This window comes from Herpailurus yagouaroundi, unplaced genomic scaffold, assembly GCF_014898765.1.
Source record: "Herpailurus yagouaroundi ecotype Mexico unplaced genomic scaffold, PumYag 186, whole genome shotgun sequence".
Lineage (NCBI taxonomy): Eukaryota > Metazoa > Chordata > Mammalia > Carnivora > Felidae > Herpailurus > Herpailurus yagouaroundi.
In genome coordinates, this window is record NW_024412417.1 from 47,331,146 (window position 1) to 47,347,986 (window position 16,841).

The 16,841-nt window shown below is 63.4% G+C and overlaps 1 protein-coding gene across 17 annotated transcripts in view; it reads right to left on the minus strand.

The window, feature by feature from the left end:
- The window catches only part of TSNARE1 (t-SNARE domain containing 1), a 156,657-nt gene that overhangs the window by 107,835 nt on the left and 31,981 nt on the right, over positions 1-16,841 (minus strand). For 13 of the 17 annotated variants that reach the window (XM_040494574.1, XM_040494573.1, XM_040494569.1 and 10 more), the window contains exons 2-4: positions 12,216-12,341; positions 5,353-5,502; positions 3,843-4,337 (exon numbers count right to left, since the gene is read on the minus strand). In XM_040494574.1, coding sequence (XP_040350508.1) covers positions 3,843-4,337; positions 5,353-5,502; positions 12,216-12,341 — 771 coding nt within the window. Of the gene's footprint in view, positions 1-3,842; positions 4,338-5,352; positions 5,503-10,508; positions 10,625-12,215; positions 12,342-16,841 lie in introns of those variants that run through there. The other 4 variants (XM_040494564.1, XM_040494568.1, XM_040494565.1 and 1 more) reach the window with 4 other exon arrangements.

Consider the following 16,841-nt stretch of genomic DNA (forward strand, 5'->3'; position numbering starts at 1 on the left):
GCACAGCCTAACACAGCCCCGCCCCCAGCACAGCCCCGCCCCACCCAGCAAGCCCCGCCCCCTCAGCACAGCCCCACCCCCAGCACAGCCCGACCCCTCCAACAGCCCAGTACAGCAAGACCAAAATCAACCCCAAGTGGTGGCGGGAATGAAGGGTAAACCCAAGCTCATGGCTGCAGGACCCAATAGTGGGACAGCCAGTTTCTTAGAAACTTTCTTGGAAAGTTTATCAATCAACCCCCACAAGAGTGACACTATCTGTCAATGCAAAGATTTTATACAAATGTTCCCAGTACCTCCACCCGGCCAAAAGCCGGCAACCACAAAACCATCCATCAGGGCAGACAGAAGGACAGGCTCCCGGGGCACAGACACACGGACGGCCCTCCAGCACCCCCGCCCTCTGCAGAGACAACGGGACGCTCCTTCCTGAGCACGCAAATCCGGGGAACCACCTGAGCATCTCCACAGAGGTGCCCAGGGCAGGACGGGGACTCGAGGCTTCCAACGCACACTTGGCAATGCCCTCTGTCCCCTACAGGGCCCAGCTCCACGTCTGCTCCAGACACCTGCCCTTCATGCTGCCGGGTCCAGAGGCAGCGGCCCAGCCACCAGTGCTGGAGGGACCAGCGCTGGAGCCCCCTGGAGCCGCACATCGCCCCCACCTGCCCCGTCACATGGGCCGGCCGGACAGCTGGGCTCTGCCCCGCCGCCAAGGGCTGGCTGAAGGACTGCGTGCCCACTCGGGCCAGGCAGGAGGAGGCCGAGTGGCAGTACGGTGCCCCAGACGCGGGATGAGCAAGGAAGTCAGGGGGCCTCTCGGGTCCAGAGCAGACAGGTCTGGGAGAAACCCAGCGGCCCAGTGCGCGGGCGCTGCTGCCCGGGTGGGCTGCTGGGGGTCCGCCAGCACCGCGCCCGCACAGACCCAGGGCCCCGAGGAGGCTGGTGATGACAGCAGCAGCCCGTTCCCTGGACGACACTGGCCGTCCCACAGACAGGACGCGGGGATGTGCGAGCCCCACGCTGAGCAACCCCCAGTGAGGGCAAGTCCAAGCACACCCAACGGGCACCGGCGGCAAAGGGAAGGACAAGGCCCCCTGGCCGGCCCCTCGGCTCCCCCGCCACACACACACAGCCGGCCTCCACAGGGGACCACACACCTCTGGCCTCCGGGCCCAGCCAAGCAGCTGCCGATTCCGTGGAACCCCGTGGGGTCACCAGTGCCCGCCTGCCTCCCACCCCACGGGGCCCCTGTGCACTGGGGCAGACAGTGAGCAGAGCTGGGGGACCAGTCCCCTGAGGGCATCCCCCTTCTGAGCCTCACATGCTCATCACAGCCGCACAACACGGGGAGCCCCAGCGGGTGTACCCCACAGCCCAGAACACGGCTGGAGCAGCAGCACAGGGAGACCCCCTGGCCAGCCCCACCTCTGCCAACCGGAGCGGAAACTCAGAACCGAGGCGCTCTAAGAGCAGACCGGAGTCACAACGTTCGGGCGTCACAGGACGCTCCACTTCTGGGTCTACTCACCCTGCGGACACAGGCTGGATCTCTGCCCCTGCACCAAGCGGAGGGAGGAAGCGAGGCGGCGGTGGGGGGGGGGGGTGGGGGGAGTGGATCCTGACCCACGTGTGCATGAGGCACAGGAAGGAAAGAGGAACAGCACGGGATCCTCTGGGCATCAGAGGCGTCCTCCTTCCTAAGCAGCAGGGAGCCCCCACTGGACAGGGCGAGAGGAGGTGCGGGGTTGGGGGCGCCTGGCCTCTCGGCCCGGGGCCCGTGCTGAGGGCACCAAGGAGGACCCAGGGAGGGGCTGCGTTCCAGGGAGAGGCAGGGACAGCACCAAATCTCAGGGGGATGACCCTGAATACACAGGTACTCTGTACTTTCCTGTTTCTCCCGGAGAGATCGTCTCCTTGTTCTGCAGCAACAGCCCCCCCCCCCGCAAAGTGCTCTGGGGAAGAAAGGCCATGTGACCAGATCCAAGTCTGGGCGGGCAGCAGGACGTCCCCGGTGCGGAGCGAGGCCCGCCACCTGCACCCGGGCCACACCATGGAGCCTCCCACACATGCTCAGCCACTCCCCGAAACCCAGGTGTGCGGCAGGCCACGGTGCCAGGGAGGTGAGAAGGTGTGTGGACAACCATCACAAAGCCGGGAAAGCCCGGTGCTGGGAGCCAAGGGCCCGAGGGGCCCGTAGGGAGCCCTGCCAGGGGGGCCACACTCCTGCCTCAGGGCCTGCAACAGGGACAGGGACCTGGGGGGAGGGGGAGGGGGAGAGTGCTGGAGGGGGAGGAGCCGGAGGGCGGGGCTGGGAGGAAGGTGTGCGGTTGGGTCCCCCACCAGTGACAGCACCTCCACCCTGAGCCGAATGCGCCGGCCCCCCTCCCCCCACGGGGGGAAGGGGAGACCCAGGAGGCAGAGGGGAGCCCGAGGGACCACGCAGGGCTCAGTCTGGGGCCAGGGCCACAGCAGGGCCGCAAGCGGGCTCAGGGTCAGCAGGGCCAGGGAGGAGGGGGCCTCAAGCTCGGGGTGCGGGGCAGCAGTCCGGTCTTGGAGGAGGGAGGCAAGCGTTGGGCTCCGTCCGGGAAGAACACGGGAACCAAGGAACGGAGGCACAGGTTCTGGGCACCTCGAGCTCTCCCGCTGCCCACGGCAGGCCACGGAGGTGTCCACGCCTGACATTACAGAGCAGGAGGCCCTCAGCCTCAGGATCCCACTGCTTCGTGGCCCCAGCCAGCACCAGGTGCCACTGAGGACACCGCAGGCAGCGGCACCCAGACCACCGCCTTGCCCGCCACCGGCGGAGACGACGTCCCCAAATGCGGGGCTGGCGGGGGAGAAGCGAGGCAACGCCTGTCCTGTCTGCTGCACAAACACGTGTCTGCTTCTGTTTTGTTTCTGACGTTCTTTGTGTATTTTCTGGTCCCGTTTCAAAGCCGAACACCAGGTACGGACTTAGAAACGGTCCTCAGGACCTAACACCGGCAGTCCCGATGACCAAGGAGGCACGCACAGATGACCTGCACGCCCCCCACACCTCCCCTGTACCTGCCGTCCACCCCCCTCCCCACCAGCCTTCCTCCGCCTCTGGCCCCAAGGCTGCTGCCGCTGCAAAGCCCCACCCAGCAGTCTCGGCACCTGTCTGGGACCCACCCACTCGGCTCTCTGACGCCCCGCTGGACCTCCACGGGTCCCCCGACCCCCTGTGCCCGACAGGAACCTTCGAGAAGTGACCCCCACAGGGCAGCACGCCCCAGAGAACTCAAGGCGCCCACCCCCGCCGCATCCCGATGCCACGGGGCCGGCTCTGGGCGTCAGGCCAAACCCCAGCTCTACCACCCAGGCCTTAAAACCAGAGAGTCGGCGGGAGCGCTTTACTTCACGCACAGGCTAAGAGCCCTGGACGGGACAGGAGAGCAAGAGAGGGGCACGCCGAGGCACAGAGGGTGACGTGGGGTGAGCGCACGAAACCCGCGTGTTTCGGGTGTGTGCGCGTACACGGGACAGCAACAGGAAACGCGTTTCCTCCTGGGGGCCGGGGTCCAGAGGCAGGAAGCGGAGTCCTCGGGGGAAGACCGTGTCGTGTGCCCGGCTCCCCGCTCTGCAGCCGCGAGGGTCAGGGCTGAGGTGGATCCACCTGCCACGCCCGGACATTCAGAAGGCTGTCCCCGTGCGGGCAGGCGAGTGCGCCAGTCCGGGGGCGGGAGCCACCGGAGGTGGTGCAGGTGGGGAAGAGGAGAGGGGAGGAGAGCGTGGCGGGAGGACCGAGGCCTGGCCACGAGCAGGCCACCGCGGGCCTGCGCCTCCCGCCGGCCGGACGGCCGGGGCAAGGCACTCACCTCTGAGCGGCTCCAGGCCGAGGCCCTCCGGGGCGGGGGCCTGGCAGGAGAAGGTCTCGGCCACCACCTGCTCCACAGGCGTGAGGGCCGAGGCCTGGAGCCGGCCGGGGCCGCGGGCCACGTGGCGGAGGTCGCCCAGCTTGCGCCGCACGACAGCGCGCAGGTCCCTCCACTTGTGCTTGAGGTCCACGACGTCCCGGCGGCAGTAGCCCAGGGCGTTCACGGCCTGCAGGATGCGGCTCCACACGTGGTACCTGCGGGTGGGCTCGGCCTTCAGCAGCCCCGTGCCGAACAGCAGCTGGTGGTGCTTGCTGACCTTGGACACCAGGACCTCTGTCTCCTGCGGGCAGAAGTTGGGTTTCCTCTTCTTGGCCCGCGTGGCGCCGGGCCCCGCCAGCCGGCCGTGGGCCCCGCCAGCAGAGTCCTTCCTTGGGCTTGCGGCAGGCGGTGAGCCGGGCTCTGGTGTCCCGCTGCCTTCGGGGGCGACCCCTGGCCCTGGAACGGCACCAAAAGGCGGGTGTGTAAGGCCCTGGGCCGGCGGGGTGGCCCCCAGGGCGCCTCCTCTCCGGCTTCGGCTTCAGGACACTGCCGGCCCCTCCCTGTGGGTGTCCACAGGTCCGACTAGGCTCCGCGGGCAAGGCGCTTCACTTCCGGGCTGCGGGGCACGTCTCCAGAAAGGGCCACCTCTGGCAGCCGTCATCGGGAGCCAAGGAACCAGACAGGCAGGAGCATTCCCAGGTCATCCCTCCCCAGGGGACAGCCTGGCCACGGACGCGCCCGGCGGCCCTGGCTGAGAGGCCCCGCCCCGCCCCTCCGAGCCCCCGCAGCCTGCGGTCCTCAACACACGGGGGTCCGGGGCTGGGCGTGCAAAGCAGCAGGTCCTCGGGCCTCTGCCCAGCTGGGAGCTCTGTCCCCAGCCGGCACATGCCTGCCGGGGGTGCAGGGGGCCATCTGTAAGGGCAGAGGAGGCAGCTCCCCCATCAGACCACGGGTTTCCCAAGCGTGAGGAGAAAGCCCCTGAGGGCAGAGGGATGTCTAAGCCCCGCGGAGCACGCAGAGAGCAGCCCCCCGCCTGTCTCCCTCCAGGTCCCCGTCAATCAGAAGGCGACCTCTACAGAGGCCCACAGCCCCTGCCCTCCCTACAGCGCACGCCAGGGACCCCGACTCTCCCTCACCAGCGCCCCCTGCGGGGAGAATCCTGGCTCCGGAGTGAAGGGGCCAAGGGAACCAGTCCCACAGGTCTGAGCCTCATCCCTGGAGCCCACGGGGCCCCGACCAGCACAAGTCCTCATGCCGCACCCCTCTGTCACCAGTCCAGCCCGGCCACACCATCTGCCGTCCCTGGAGAAGGGAGAGGCTAGCGGGGGGGAGGTACAGACCAACCAGAATCCCGGCCAGCCTCAGGCCGCCTCGCCCAGCTCCCACCTGCTGACCCTCCCTCCTTGGCGCTGGGCATCTCTGGGCGGCCTTCCCCGGAACCCTCCCGGACCCAGCACCCGAGCGGAAGTACCTCGCTTCCTGGCCCTCGGGCCTCTGGGCGTGCCCGCCGACCCCAGATCACCTTCCCCGTCCTTGCCCACACAGGGGTCCTGCGGGCTGCTCTCTGGCGACGGGCAGGGGAAATGGCGTATTCCATACTCGGTCCAACATTTAGCGCACTCTACAGACAGCAAGGGACAGTCACAGTTACACCCAGCCCGTCCACAGAGCAGCTCGGGTGCTGCTGGCAGAGCAAGGCCCCCACACAGGACAGCAGGTGCCCTGAGCCCTCCAAGCATCCACGCCAAGAAGCTCCATTCAGTCCCACCTCCTCCAAGAAGCCCTCCCAGACTGCCAAACCCTCTGCCGGAGGCCAGCACCAAGTTCAATACTTTAAATGCTCCAGATCTTTCTTTGAACCACAATTACTCCAAAAGGTGACCCCAAACAAGGACGAAATCGCCTAGAGCAGGGCCTTGAGGCACGGCCCACAGACCAGCCCAGGCCTTCAGCGGGTGTTACCGGTCACCTGTCTGAAACAAATGATCTACACAAACGGGGAGCAAGGCCTTAGGGATGTTTACGGCAGTTCAAAATCACCACAGCAACCAGGCACGGGAACATTCTGTTGTAAGAATGTTGTTCCGTGGCTTCTGGGCAGTGAAGATAAATATAAAACCCGCCCTCCTGCCTCTCGGCTGCACAGCTGAGGGGCAGTGGCTCCGGGCACCTGGGCGGCCTCCTCCTGCTCCCTGGCCCCCAACAGGCTCCCATCGTGGGGCTGGTCCCCCAGGGGAGACACTTGGTAATTTTCATGTATTCAAAAACACTTCCTGGACACATTTTCCCGTAATGCGTCAACCAAAGACACGCCTTATAAAAACACCTTTACGTCTCTGAGAGATGTGCCCTTCAATCCATGGCACCTTGAGTCGATGAGGGGGTGCGTGCAGCCTGGGGCCACCCAAACCAGAGCCCGGGGCTGTCTGTGTGACCCTGTTCTCTCTGGAGCTCTCTCTGAAAAGGCAGTTTTCAGGGAGCGAGTTCTAGAAGGTGTCGGCGGACCTGACCACACTGACAGCTGCCCTGAAACCCAGGGACACGGCCTGTCCCAGGCCATTCCCAGCTCAGAGCTCCTGAAGGGGCAGCTCCTTCCGGGAAAAGGCCTGAGACTTGCATCTCCCCAGAGGGGACAGCAAAGGACACCGCTCTGCAGGGGGCGGGGGGGAGGAGGGGCACGGCGGCCCAGTGTGACAGGAACAGAAGGGCTGTACCAAGCAATCGCCCTAGGACCCCACCCGGGGTGGGAGAGGTCTCCAGGCAGCAAGAACCCAAAGCACACAGGCAGCCCCCGGGGCCCCCGGCCAGACTCGGGGAGGAGGGCACCCCTCGGGAGGAGCCTCCACCCTTCCGGGAAGGTGGCCCCTGTGCCTGGGCCATCAGGGGAAGGACGCGGGACGGCAGGACGGCAGCCGGCTTACTCGAGGGTGGAGGCTCCCCGGCCACAGAGAACTGCAACAAGCACGTCTCCGAGTCAGACCGAGAGAACTCTCCTCCGTGTGTGGGGAGGCAGGCGCGGCCCCGGACGGTCACGGCACGTGAGAGGGAGGCGGGGGCCGAGGGCCGACACGGAGGCATCTGTGGGTCTGAGCACGAGCCTCCAGGCCAGGGCCCGTCTCCCGCAGCCCCTCTTCCTGAAGGGCTTCGTGGGGAGCCTGCGGGGCGGGTCCTCTCCCCAGACACCTGCCAGGCGCCCCTGCAGGCACGCATTCCCCGGGTAACAGCGTCCAGGTACCTGGCAACTGGGGTCACCCTGTGCTTCGGGCCCCCCAGAGCTCCCCCCGTGGGGGCAGGGAGACTGGAGGCCTGGCTGGCGCCCGCATCGCCACCCGATGACCTCGCCACGCTGGCATCTGGCCACGGCAAGCCCGGGCCCTGCCCACCTCCTCCTGCTGAGTCCACACGGTCCCCAGACACCTATGGAGGAGCCCGTGTGGCCTGCCCTCCGGAATCACATGACCCTTGAACTTTGAGGGGGTCCGGAGACAACTATTGTTTCTGACTATTAGAACACACACGGTTGCGAGGAGAAGTTTGAACGCAGTTATAAGAAAACGATACAGATCATCTGTGATGACGGCATCTGGAGGCGAACACTGTTACCGTGGGGGCAGGGGTCACGCACAATTAGAACACTCCGGGCACGGCTCCACGTCCTCCAGTCAGCACACCCGTCACCACGTCTGGACATGTGCAGAGGCCGCCCGGCCACCTTCAACTGACGCTAACACCGCCATCACAGCCCGACCCAGGCTGCGCCTCGCCCCACCGGCTCGCTCAGCGAATCCTCTGGTCGGCCACCGCCGCACCCGGCACCCCTGCCCACAGGTCGGTGACTTCCCAGCCATCCAGGAGGCGGCGGCACCGGGCCAGGAGAGGGCAGGCTGCGGGGTCCGGGAACTGCCCGTGCCCTCCCCTCCGGAGCGAGCCGGCATGCGGTCACCTCCAAGTCCGTCTCTCTGGGCACAGTGAGGCCTCCCGTCCGCAGTGAGCTCGCGAGTTGGCCCGCTTGCGTGAGGACTGTCGGGTTTCCCTTCGATTTATGTGAGTTCTTCACGTGTTAGTTGTCGGCCAGTCAACTTCCTGCTGTGACTCCTCCACGAAAAGGTCACCCTAAGCTCTGCATGACTCCCTCCAGGGTCACATGTACCCCAGGGCTCGGTGCACAGCGGGTCCCGGGTGACGGCAGCCGCTCCCGCACACGGGGGTCTCCGCCCGGCCCCACCACCCAGGTCCCTACCCGGACCCTTTGCAGGGCGCCCCGCAGAGGACACAGTATAAGCAGCCGGGTCCCGACAACTGTCAACAAATCAGGACAATACAGATCCTCTTCTGGCAAAAATGCAATTAAGTAGAATCATTTTTTAAAGATAGCCAGAAAAAAAACACATATATTTGGAAACGATGAACCACAGTTTGAAATAAATCCCGAGTCAAAGAAGAAATCATAACGGAAATGAGAAAATACACCCGAAGTCTAACTTAAGAATAGTATATACTTTTAAATGTCTGACGCTCAACGAAAGCAGTGATTATTTGGACATTTATAATCTAAAGTGGTTTTATTACAAAAGAATAAAAACTGAACACGAATGAGGTAAACATCCTCCTCAGGAGTCACAAAAATCAAACAGCTCCAGCTTCAAGAAAAAAGGAAGAAAACAATAAAAACGTGAGCAGAGATCAATCACGTACAGACGCATGTACTGGAAGGTGTCAAGAAAGTCAGGAGTCAGTTTGTCAGAGAGACTTACAGAACTGCCAAGCCTCAGTCAACACGATCGTAAAAGAAGAAAATAAGGAAGGTACAAACAAACTCTATCAGGAATAAAAAAAAAGAATGCGATCCAGATACCTTGACTGTTAGTAACACAGCAGCCACCGCAAGAGTGAGCGCTCCCAGCCTTTGGGATTTGCCGCGGTCCGTGGGAGGTCACGCACGTCCAGGTGGTGGGGCAGGGGCAGCGTAGGGCAGGCGGCCCCCGGCCAGGCCCTCAGCGACGCCACAGGGCTGCCTCATCGGCAACCAGCGGCTACTGTCTACATTTCACTTCCATAAATTCGAACGTTTTTACATGAAGCAGACGGAGGTCTCACTTTGATTTAACCAAAATGACCCAAGAGGAAATAGAGAGCCTGGGTAGTTTTTACAACTGGAGACATGAAGCGCTAATCTAAAAAGCATTCCCCAAAGGGAACACTACGCCCGATGCTTTTCCAGCAAAATCCAGAAACACTTAAGGAACACGGAGCCCTGTCCCTCCAGAGACTCACACAGGAAACAAACACCCTGTCGTCGGCATCACAGAGGCTCTGAGCGGCTCAGGAAGGCAGAAGGGCGAACGCACCGGGGAAGAAGAGAAAAACATGTCACTATTTACGAATGACACCATCCAGACAATGATTGCGGTCAACAGGAGTCTGGCAAAACGGCAGGATATGAAGTTGGGGGGCAAAAATCAACTACGCTCCGCAGGAAACACGGGGTTTCTTCAAGAAAAAAACTTCGAGGAAAAAAGGGCCAAAACGGTGGAGAAGCTCGAGCTTCCGAGAGACGTAGGAGGCCCGTCAGCACACGGGTCTTCCCAGGGTCCCGCTTCCCAGCGCGAGGCCACCGAGCCGTGATTGACAGCGGGGCACATGCGACCAGGCCCTCTGGGGGCGCTCAGAGGCACGTGGACACGTCAACAGAGGGTGCGCGCTATGTCTGGGACTCACCGCAGAATGACGCAGGGGCAGGCCGAGGGCACGAGGAGCTGGACGGGCCACGAGCAGACACCTGACGAGGTGGAGCGGGCAGCCCCGGGGCTCGCTACGTTATCGTGTCTACTCCTTGCTTTTCTTTTTTTGAGAGAGAGGGGGCATGAGTGCACACACGAGCAGGGGGGCGGGTGGCAGACGGAGGGGGGGGGAGACGGGGGTTGGGGGGGGGGGGGGAGAGGGAATCCCAAGCAGGTGCTGTGCTGTCAGCATGGAGCCCGACACGGGGCTTGATCCCATGACCCTGAGATCATGACCCGATCGGAATCAAGAGTCAGACGCTTAACCAAGTGAGTCACCCAGGCGCTGCAATGTCCACTTTTCTATGTTTCAAACCGTCCACAACTTGAAAGTTTAAAAAGTAAATAAAACGTCAAGACTGCTTTTTTAAAATTTTTTTTTCCAACATTTATTTATTTTTGGGACAGAGAGAGACAGAGCATGAATGGGGGAGGGGCAGAGAGAGAGGGAGACACAGAATCAGAAACAGGCTCCAGGCTCTGAGCCATCAGCCCAGAGCCCGACACGGGGCTCCAACTCACGGACCCCGAGATCGTGACCTGGCTGAAGTCGGACGCTTAACCGACTGCGCCACCCAGGCGCCCCAAGACTGCTTTTTTAAAAAACCAGTTACTGTGTATGTGAACCAGCAACAAAGATTTCGAACGCGTAATATCCAGAACGGTGCCGCTTACGACAGCATCGACAAACACATTTTCTTCGTGAGAGCAGAGCTAACGAAAGGTATGTAAGATTTCTACGGTAAAAGTTGTAAGACTTTACTGAACGATACGGAAGAAGATCGGAGGAAGAGAAAGGCGCGCTCACGGACCGGAAGCCCACGGCGATGACGGGGCCAGGACTCACCTGTACCAGGTGAGTGCGGCAGGTGCACGGCAGCTCCCGCCAATGCTCCAGGCCCGAGGGGCGGGAGTCTGAAGTTCATGTTCAAGAACGAAGGGCCAGAAACACCCAAGCCATGTCTGAGAAAAACAAGTAGGGCAACTTACGTAAAAAATACCAAAACCCGTAACCCTGAAAACGAAGGCGGGATTTGGGGCAGGAAGAGAAAAAGTGACCAAGCGAGCCCACGCGGAAGCTGTCCCAGGACTCTGGCTCTGCAGGCCTGCAGGATGGGACGGCATCTTCGGAGACTAGCCCCAGGACTAGAGAAACAGCATCACGGCCCCACCCCCGCACACACCTCTCGCCGTAAACAGAAGTCCAGGTGAGTGAAAGACTGACCCCGGAAAACCAAATCTCGTCGTAGGAAAGGAAACCCGGTACCAGCTCGTGCCAGGATTTGTCACACTGAACCAAAGTGCAAAGGTGGCAGAAACCGCAGGCACGCTCAGGCGCTCTAGCAGCCCGCACCCGCCCAGCAGGCACCACAGAGGGAAGCAGGCCCCCGCCGGGCAAAGATGCGGAGGGCCAGCTGACGACGGGTCCATCCCGGATGCAGAAGGGACCCTTACAGATCAGCAAGAACACGGCAAACTTGAGAGGAGAATTAAGGCGAAGAGTTCTCAGCTGGAGAAGAAATGGACCCGTCCCATCGGTCACCAGAGAAATGGAAAGCGAAGCCAGAAGACACTGTTCCCCACCCACAGACCGCACACGGCCACCGGCCGCCACCAGCTGCCACGCGGCATGACAGGGACGGGCGCCAAGGGCACCGGGGTGGCGCCAACACAGCTGACCAGGACGGGGCACCAGGGGCACCGGAGCGGGACCGGCACGCGCCTCGGGTGCGCGGCAGCCCAGACACAGCCAACGGGTCCCCTGCACCTGCCAGGCGACGGCACCCCAAACAGACGCCCACGCTGGCCCTCGCACGTGGACCCGTGCAGGTGCCACACAGCCACAGAGCAGGAAGACGCAAGGGGACAGCGACATTCGACATCAGGGATTCAGGAGCAAAGCCAGCAAACGGCAGAATAATAAATTGTACGGAACAAAGTTCTGAGACATGCGAAGGCAGCAGGGGGCCCTGTGGGGACGGACGGACACACACACACACACACACACACACACACACACACACAGGCAAAAGTAGGAAGAAGACAAAGAAGCCAAAACCACGCTTTTCAGAGTGAGGCGGTGCTGGGACAGGGCAAGGGGACTTGGGAGTCCTAGAAGGGGGTCCCCGCTCTGCCCTGCACCAGCTGCATGGAGCCCCCAAGCCCACCTGGCCTCAGTTTCCTCCCCTGTGTGTTGCAAAAATTACACCCCTGCACCACACTGTCATTAGGAAGACCAGTCTAGGCCATCCATCCACTCAGCTGTTGGCCAGGTACCCCAGGCACCCTCAGACCAGCTCGGGGCACCTGCTGAGTGCCAGCCTGAGGCCAGAATGGCCTCAGACACCAGGTCCGTCCCCACGGCGGGCCGCCTCTCCCAGTGAAGCCTCTCCTGGTGCTGACCCAGTCCAACACCAACCACCCCGCCCCAGCCCCTGGCCACAGGCACCACTGCTCCCACAGCCCACCTACCCCTGCCACCATCGCGACAGAGCAGAGACCCGCCCACTGCCACCCCTGCCACCCTTCCAACGCCACGAGCCACTGTCATTACCTAGGGGCTGATAGCCTTGTCTGGAGGGTCCCCCGAAAGGGCCGTGGCTCCCCAGGCCGCCACTGCCAGCGATGGATCCATAGGACATCTTTTTACAGAGAGCAGGGCCACTGCCTTCCCACAGAGCTGGAGGAGACAAAAAGCAGGAAGGGAGAGGAGTTAGTGCTCCAGACCCAGGATCACTCGGGCCCCTGCCCGCCCAGCCCACCGGCCTGGCTTCACGTCGTCCCCACCCCTGCATCTCAGCCCAACTGAGCCCCTTCAGGTGCCCACCTGTTCCACTGTCCTCACGTGAGGACAGACACCGGGAATCACCTCTCCCCTGAGCAAGCCCACCCCTGCCTGCCGAGCTGAGAACCCACGGGGCTTGTGAACCCGCCAAGCCTCTGGCTCCAGCTCAGTTCTGAGCCTCACGAGTCGGCAGGAGGGCTGGGGACAGGCTGCCTAGGACGGACCCACCCCAACACGTGGCACCAATGCAGCTCGGACGGGACACTGACCCTCTGTGGGCTCAGCGACCCCATCTGTAAGATCAGGGGGACACGAGGCCCTGCCTCCCAGGCGCACAGAGAGCAGGAAGTGACACCCACGGTCCCAGCACTCTTGGAACACGACCGCCTGTATCGCCTCCTGAACACGACACTGGCCGTCCCGGCCGCGGGCACTCGGCCTCCTGCCCGCCCCACCTGCTTCTCCGGTGAACCACAGCTCCAGGGCGGCGGAAGGGACATCTCCAGACATGAACTGCCCCCCGGGACCCTCCAGTGTCATCAGCTTCCCGGGTGGCCGCACACGTGCCGTGTGCACAGAGACCCGTCCGGCGAGCGGCTGATCGGCCACGTCCCGACGGCGCTGGCTCGGCCCACGGGGCGCTCCCAGCAGGCCGGGCTGGGCTCCCAGCACATCGCAGCCACTACTCCACTGCCCTGGACAAAAGCCCACGCGAGAGCGCGAGAGGGCAGGACTGTGACCTGCGAGCTCCCGGGGCCGGCGGGGGCCCACAGAGCGGGCTGCCCGAGCCGTCTGCCAGCCAGGGCCCCTCCACGGCCAGGAACTCCGGAGCACCCCAAAGAGCTCTGGTTTACGGGCGGGATGTCCACCGGTGCTTACTGGGTTACAAATTAAAACAAGGTTGTAAAACTATGTTCAGTAACTCATCTTAGAACAACAGTAAATGCATCAGCTGTTAAGTAAGTGACACAACTTTAGGACACACAACTGCATGTGCCCAGACAGAACAGCTCAGCAAGAAGACGGGCCACCCGGCTCCCGGTAAATCCGCAGGCGGGCTCGACGGACGCGCTGGTTCTCACAGCTGCTTCCAGCTGCGACGGGACGGTGGTGGTTGGAGCGGATGATGAAATCTGGCCCCAACGGGACAGCTGTCAGGGGGGGCCCCGGGGGCCCCGCACGTGCTCCAAGGAGTGCGGGCCTCACATCCCAGATGCCTGCCGAGGTCACCGCTGGACTTGGCTTCCCGGATGCCCCACGAGGGGAGACAGGCCGTGCAGGGAGAGCGGGAGGAGCCAGCAGCAAGAGAGGACACAGGGGTGACCGCCAGCCTGGAGGGGAGGTCTCGGCGCAGCAAGCCGGGCACCCGCACGCTTGCCAGCCCCTGACGGGAGCACGTCGGACGTGGAAGACGGAGCCCAGGACACACGGGGACACAACCCAGAGCGAGCGGCACCGGGAAGAGCCGTGTAACGTGGCGAGGAAACGGCTGGGGCTGGCGCCCAGAGTAGCGGGCACACTCACGCTTCCCTGCGGGCCTCCACGGGCTTGCACGCCGTCCTCACGAGCAGCTGCGAGGACACCCCACCGCTGCTCACACCGCAGACGGGGACACTGAGGCACAGAGGGGTAAGCGCCAAAGGCCACACGGCCGGCAGAAAAGGGTTTCGGATCTCATGGGGCGACCCCAGTGCCCACGACCTCCCCAGGTGGCCTCCTTGGGGGCAAATCCAGGTCACCCAGCCCCTCGCCACCAGCCCTGGAGACAGGAAGCGCTGCCCCCAAAGCCCCACAGGACACTGTCCGGGGCGCCCGGGGCACACAAGGTGCTGGGGACACCACGGCGCCCAAGTGCGGCGCTTGGTGCAAAGGTGGGAGACGTCTGCCCCAGGAAGCAGAACAGAGACAGAACGGGACCGGAGGCCAGGATGGGCCTCCTGCCTCCGAGGGACGGGAATCGCGGGGACAGAGGAAACCAAGGGAAGGGGATGAGCAACCAGAAACTCGAGGCAACGGCCCTCGTGAGCCATGAGGACAGACCCTAAAACCACGGCGGCCCCGTGAGGGCACAGAGGACACTTCCTGGCACGGTGCAGGCCCTTCCCTGCCCTTCTTGGGAGTGGACAAGAGTCCACACGCCACCTGGGACGGAGAACCCAGGAAACCAGGCACGACCGCCTGCAGCACGAGCCAAGAGGCCCGGGGCCCAAGCTGTGCCAGGGCCAGGGGGGCGACTGAAGGTTCCAGAGCGGCAGAAGGCTCCAGACACACATCCTCGGGAGGGTGCAATCACGGCCGCGGCGTCTGGACCTGACCGAGCCCCAGGGAAACACGGTGAAGGGGAAACAGGACGATCCCGGGTAATGACGAGGCTCAGCCCTCAGCGACTGCAGTTAGGAACGGCCTCATCCACCTGCCAATAGGATGCAGCACGGAGCCGCGCTGGAGGAGGGCGAGTGTGTGTGCTCGAGCGTGTGTGCACAGGTGTATGTGCTCGAGCGTGTGCGTGTGTGTGTGCGTGTATGCTCAACCAAGCGTGCGTATGCTCAAGCACACGTGCATGTGTGTGTGCATGTGTGTGCTTGGGCGTGTCTGCACATGTGTGTGCATGTGCTCGAGTGTGTGTGCACAAGTGTGTGCGTGCATGCAAGTGCTGTATGCACGCATGTGCTCGAGTGTGTTGCACAGGTGTGTGTGCTCGTGTGCGCACAGGTGTGTGTCATGTGTGTGCTCAGTGTGCATGTGTGGGAGTTCAAGCACACGTGTGAAAGGACACTTCAGTCGTCATCTTGCAAGACAGCAGATAGTGTCTAACTGTTGGAAACGACGGAGAAGTAGTGAACGAGCATGTTATTCAGAGAAAAGTTACCCAAAGATCTAGAAGATCAAAAGCAGCAGACCCTGGGAAGAGGAAACTGGAATCCCTGTTTTTCGGAAATAACCAGCAGGGCTCGTTTTTTTCTCTACACTCTGTATGTGTATAACCCTGAACCATTAAAACTTCATTTTTAAGATTCCACTGAGATCGTCACGCAGAAAGAGGAGTCTGGAAACAGAGCGGCGGGCTGCGGGGATGTCTGCCTTGAGCAGACGACCCAGGCAGAGACCCACACTTTCTTCAGATGCCCGGAGGGTGGCCCCAGAGTCACCATGTTGTCCTGGGGGGCTACGAGGACCCCAGGCAGGCACAGCGCACTGGGCACCGTGTCCGGTGTGAACAGGGTGGGCCCCGGCACAGCCTTGGGGTCGTGAGCATCTGTCGGAAGTCGGCGGGAATGTCCCCTGGGACAGGAAGCTGTGGGGACCGGGGGCCATGGCTAGAGCCCCAGGCTGGGCGGGCTTGGCAGCTCCCCAGAGGAAGCAGCTCAAGCAGGGTCCAAACGGGCGCAGGAAGCACTGGCCGACTGGGTCGGAAGGGAGGGGCAGCCCGCACACAGGGGAGCCCGGGGCCTGCCAGAGGAGGTGACAGAGGCTGGTGGGGGGGGGAGGGCAACACTAGGGACCCCCAGCCCGAGCCCACAATGTGCCCAGCGCAGGGAGGGCAGCAGAAAGGGACAGAGGGGCCGAGCCCACAGCACCACTGAGGGGCGAACGGAGGCCACGGGGGCCGCCCTCGGCTGCATCCGGGCAAGCAAAGGGCAATGAGCAGCCCACCTGCAGAGGCAGGGAAGGGAAAAGACCCCCAGCCTGCCGCCTCGTCTGGCTCGCAACCTCCTCTCGCCGGGCACCACCCGCACGCAACATGTGCCACCAGCGTCTGCTCGGCAGACGGGGGGTGAGGCTGCCCCACTGCCAGAGCCACAAAGAGGCGCCCCAGCCTGAGGACCAGAAACACCAAACACCAGTACCTGTCCTGGGCCCGCTGCTCCAGCCCCTGGGGGACCCAGAACCCAGCAGGGCCGCCCCCCCCCCACCCCCATCGCTGGGAGACAGCGAGGGGCCGTGGGCACACACTCAGGTCCCCCAGGCGCCCCGTGCCCGGGCTGCGCCATCAGCTTCCTCCACACCGCTCCCACTCAGCCGCCCGCAGCCAGTTCGCGCCCCGACCCTCAACAGGGGGCGAGGGCAGGCGGCGGTGGAGTCAGACGGGGAGGGGGAGCAGCTGGACAAAGGCCGGGGCGGCCACCGGGGGCCCAGGCGGGCGGAAGCGGCAGCAAGGCCCACGGGAGGGCCGGGGGTGGGGGATGCTGATGGGTCGCAGTACCCGGGAAGGGCCCTCGGAGCTGCCGGAGGCCACGGGAACACTGCCTGCTCCCGAGCAGGCCTCCCGTCGAGCGGCTTCCTCGAGCCGCCGGCTCCTCGGGCCCTGCACCCCCAGGGCTGGCGCCAGGCTCGTTGCCAGCAGCCTGAGGGAGCCGTCTGTCCTTGTGGTGCCCAGATCCTGCTTTTGGGGCA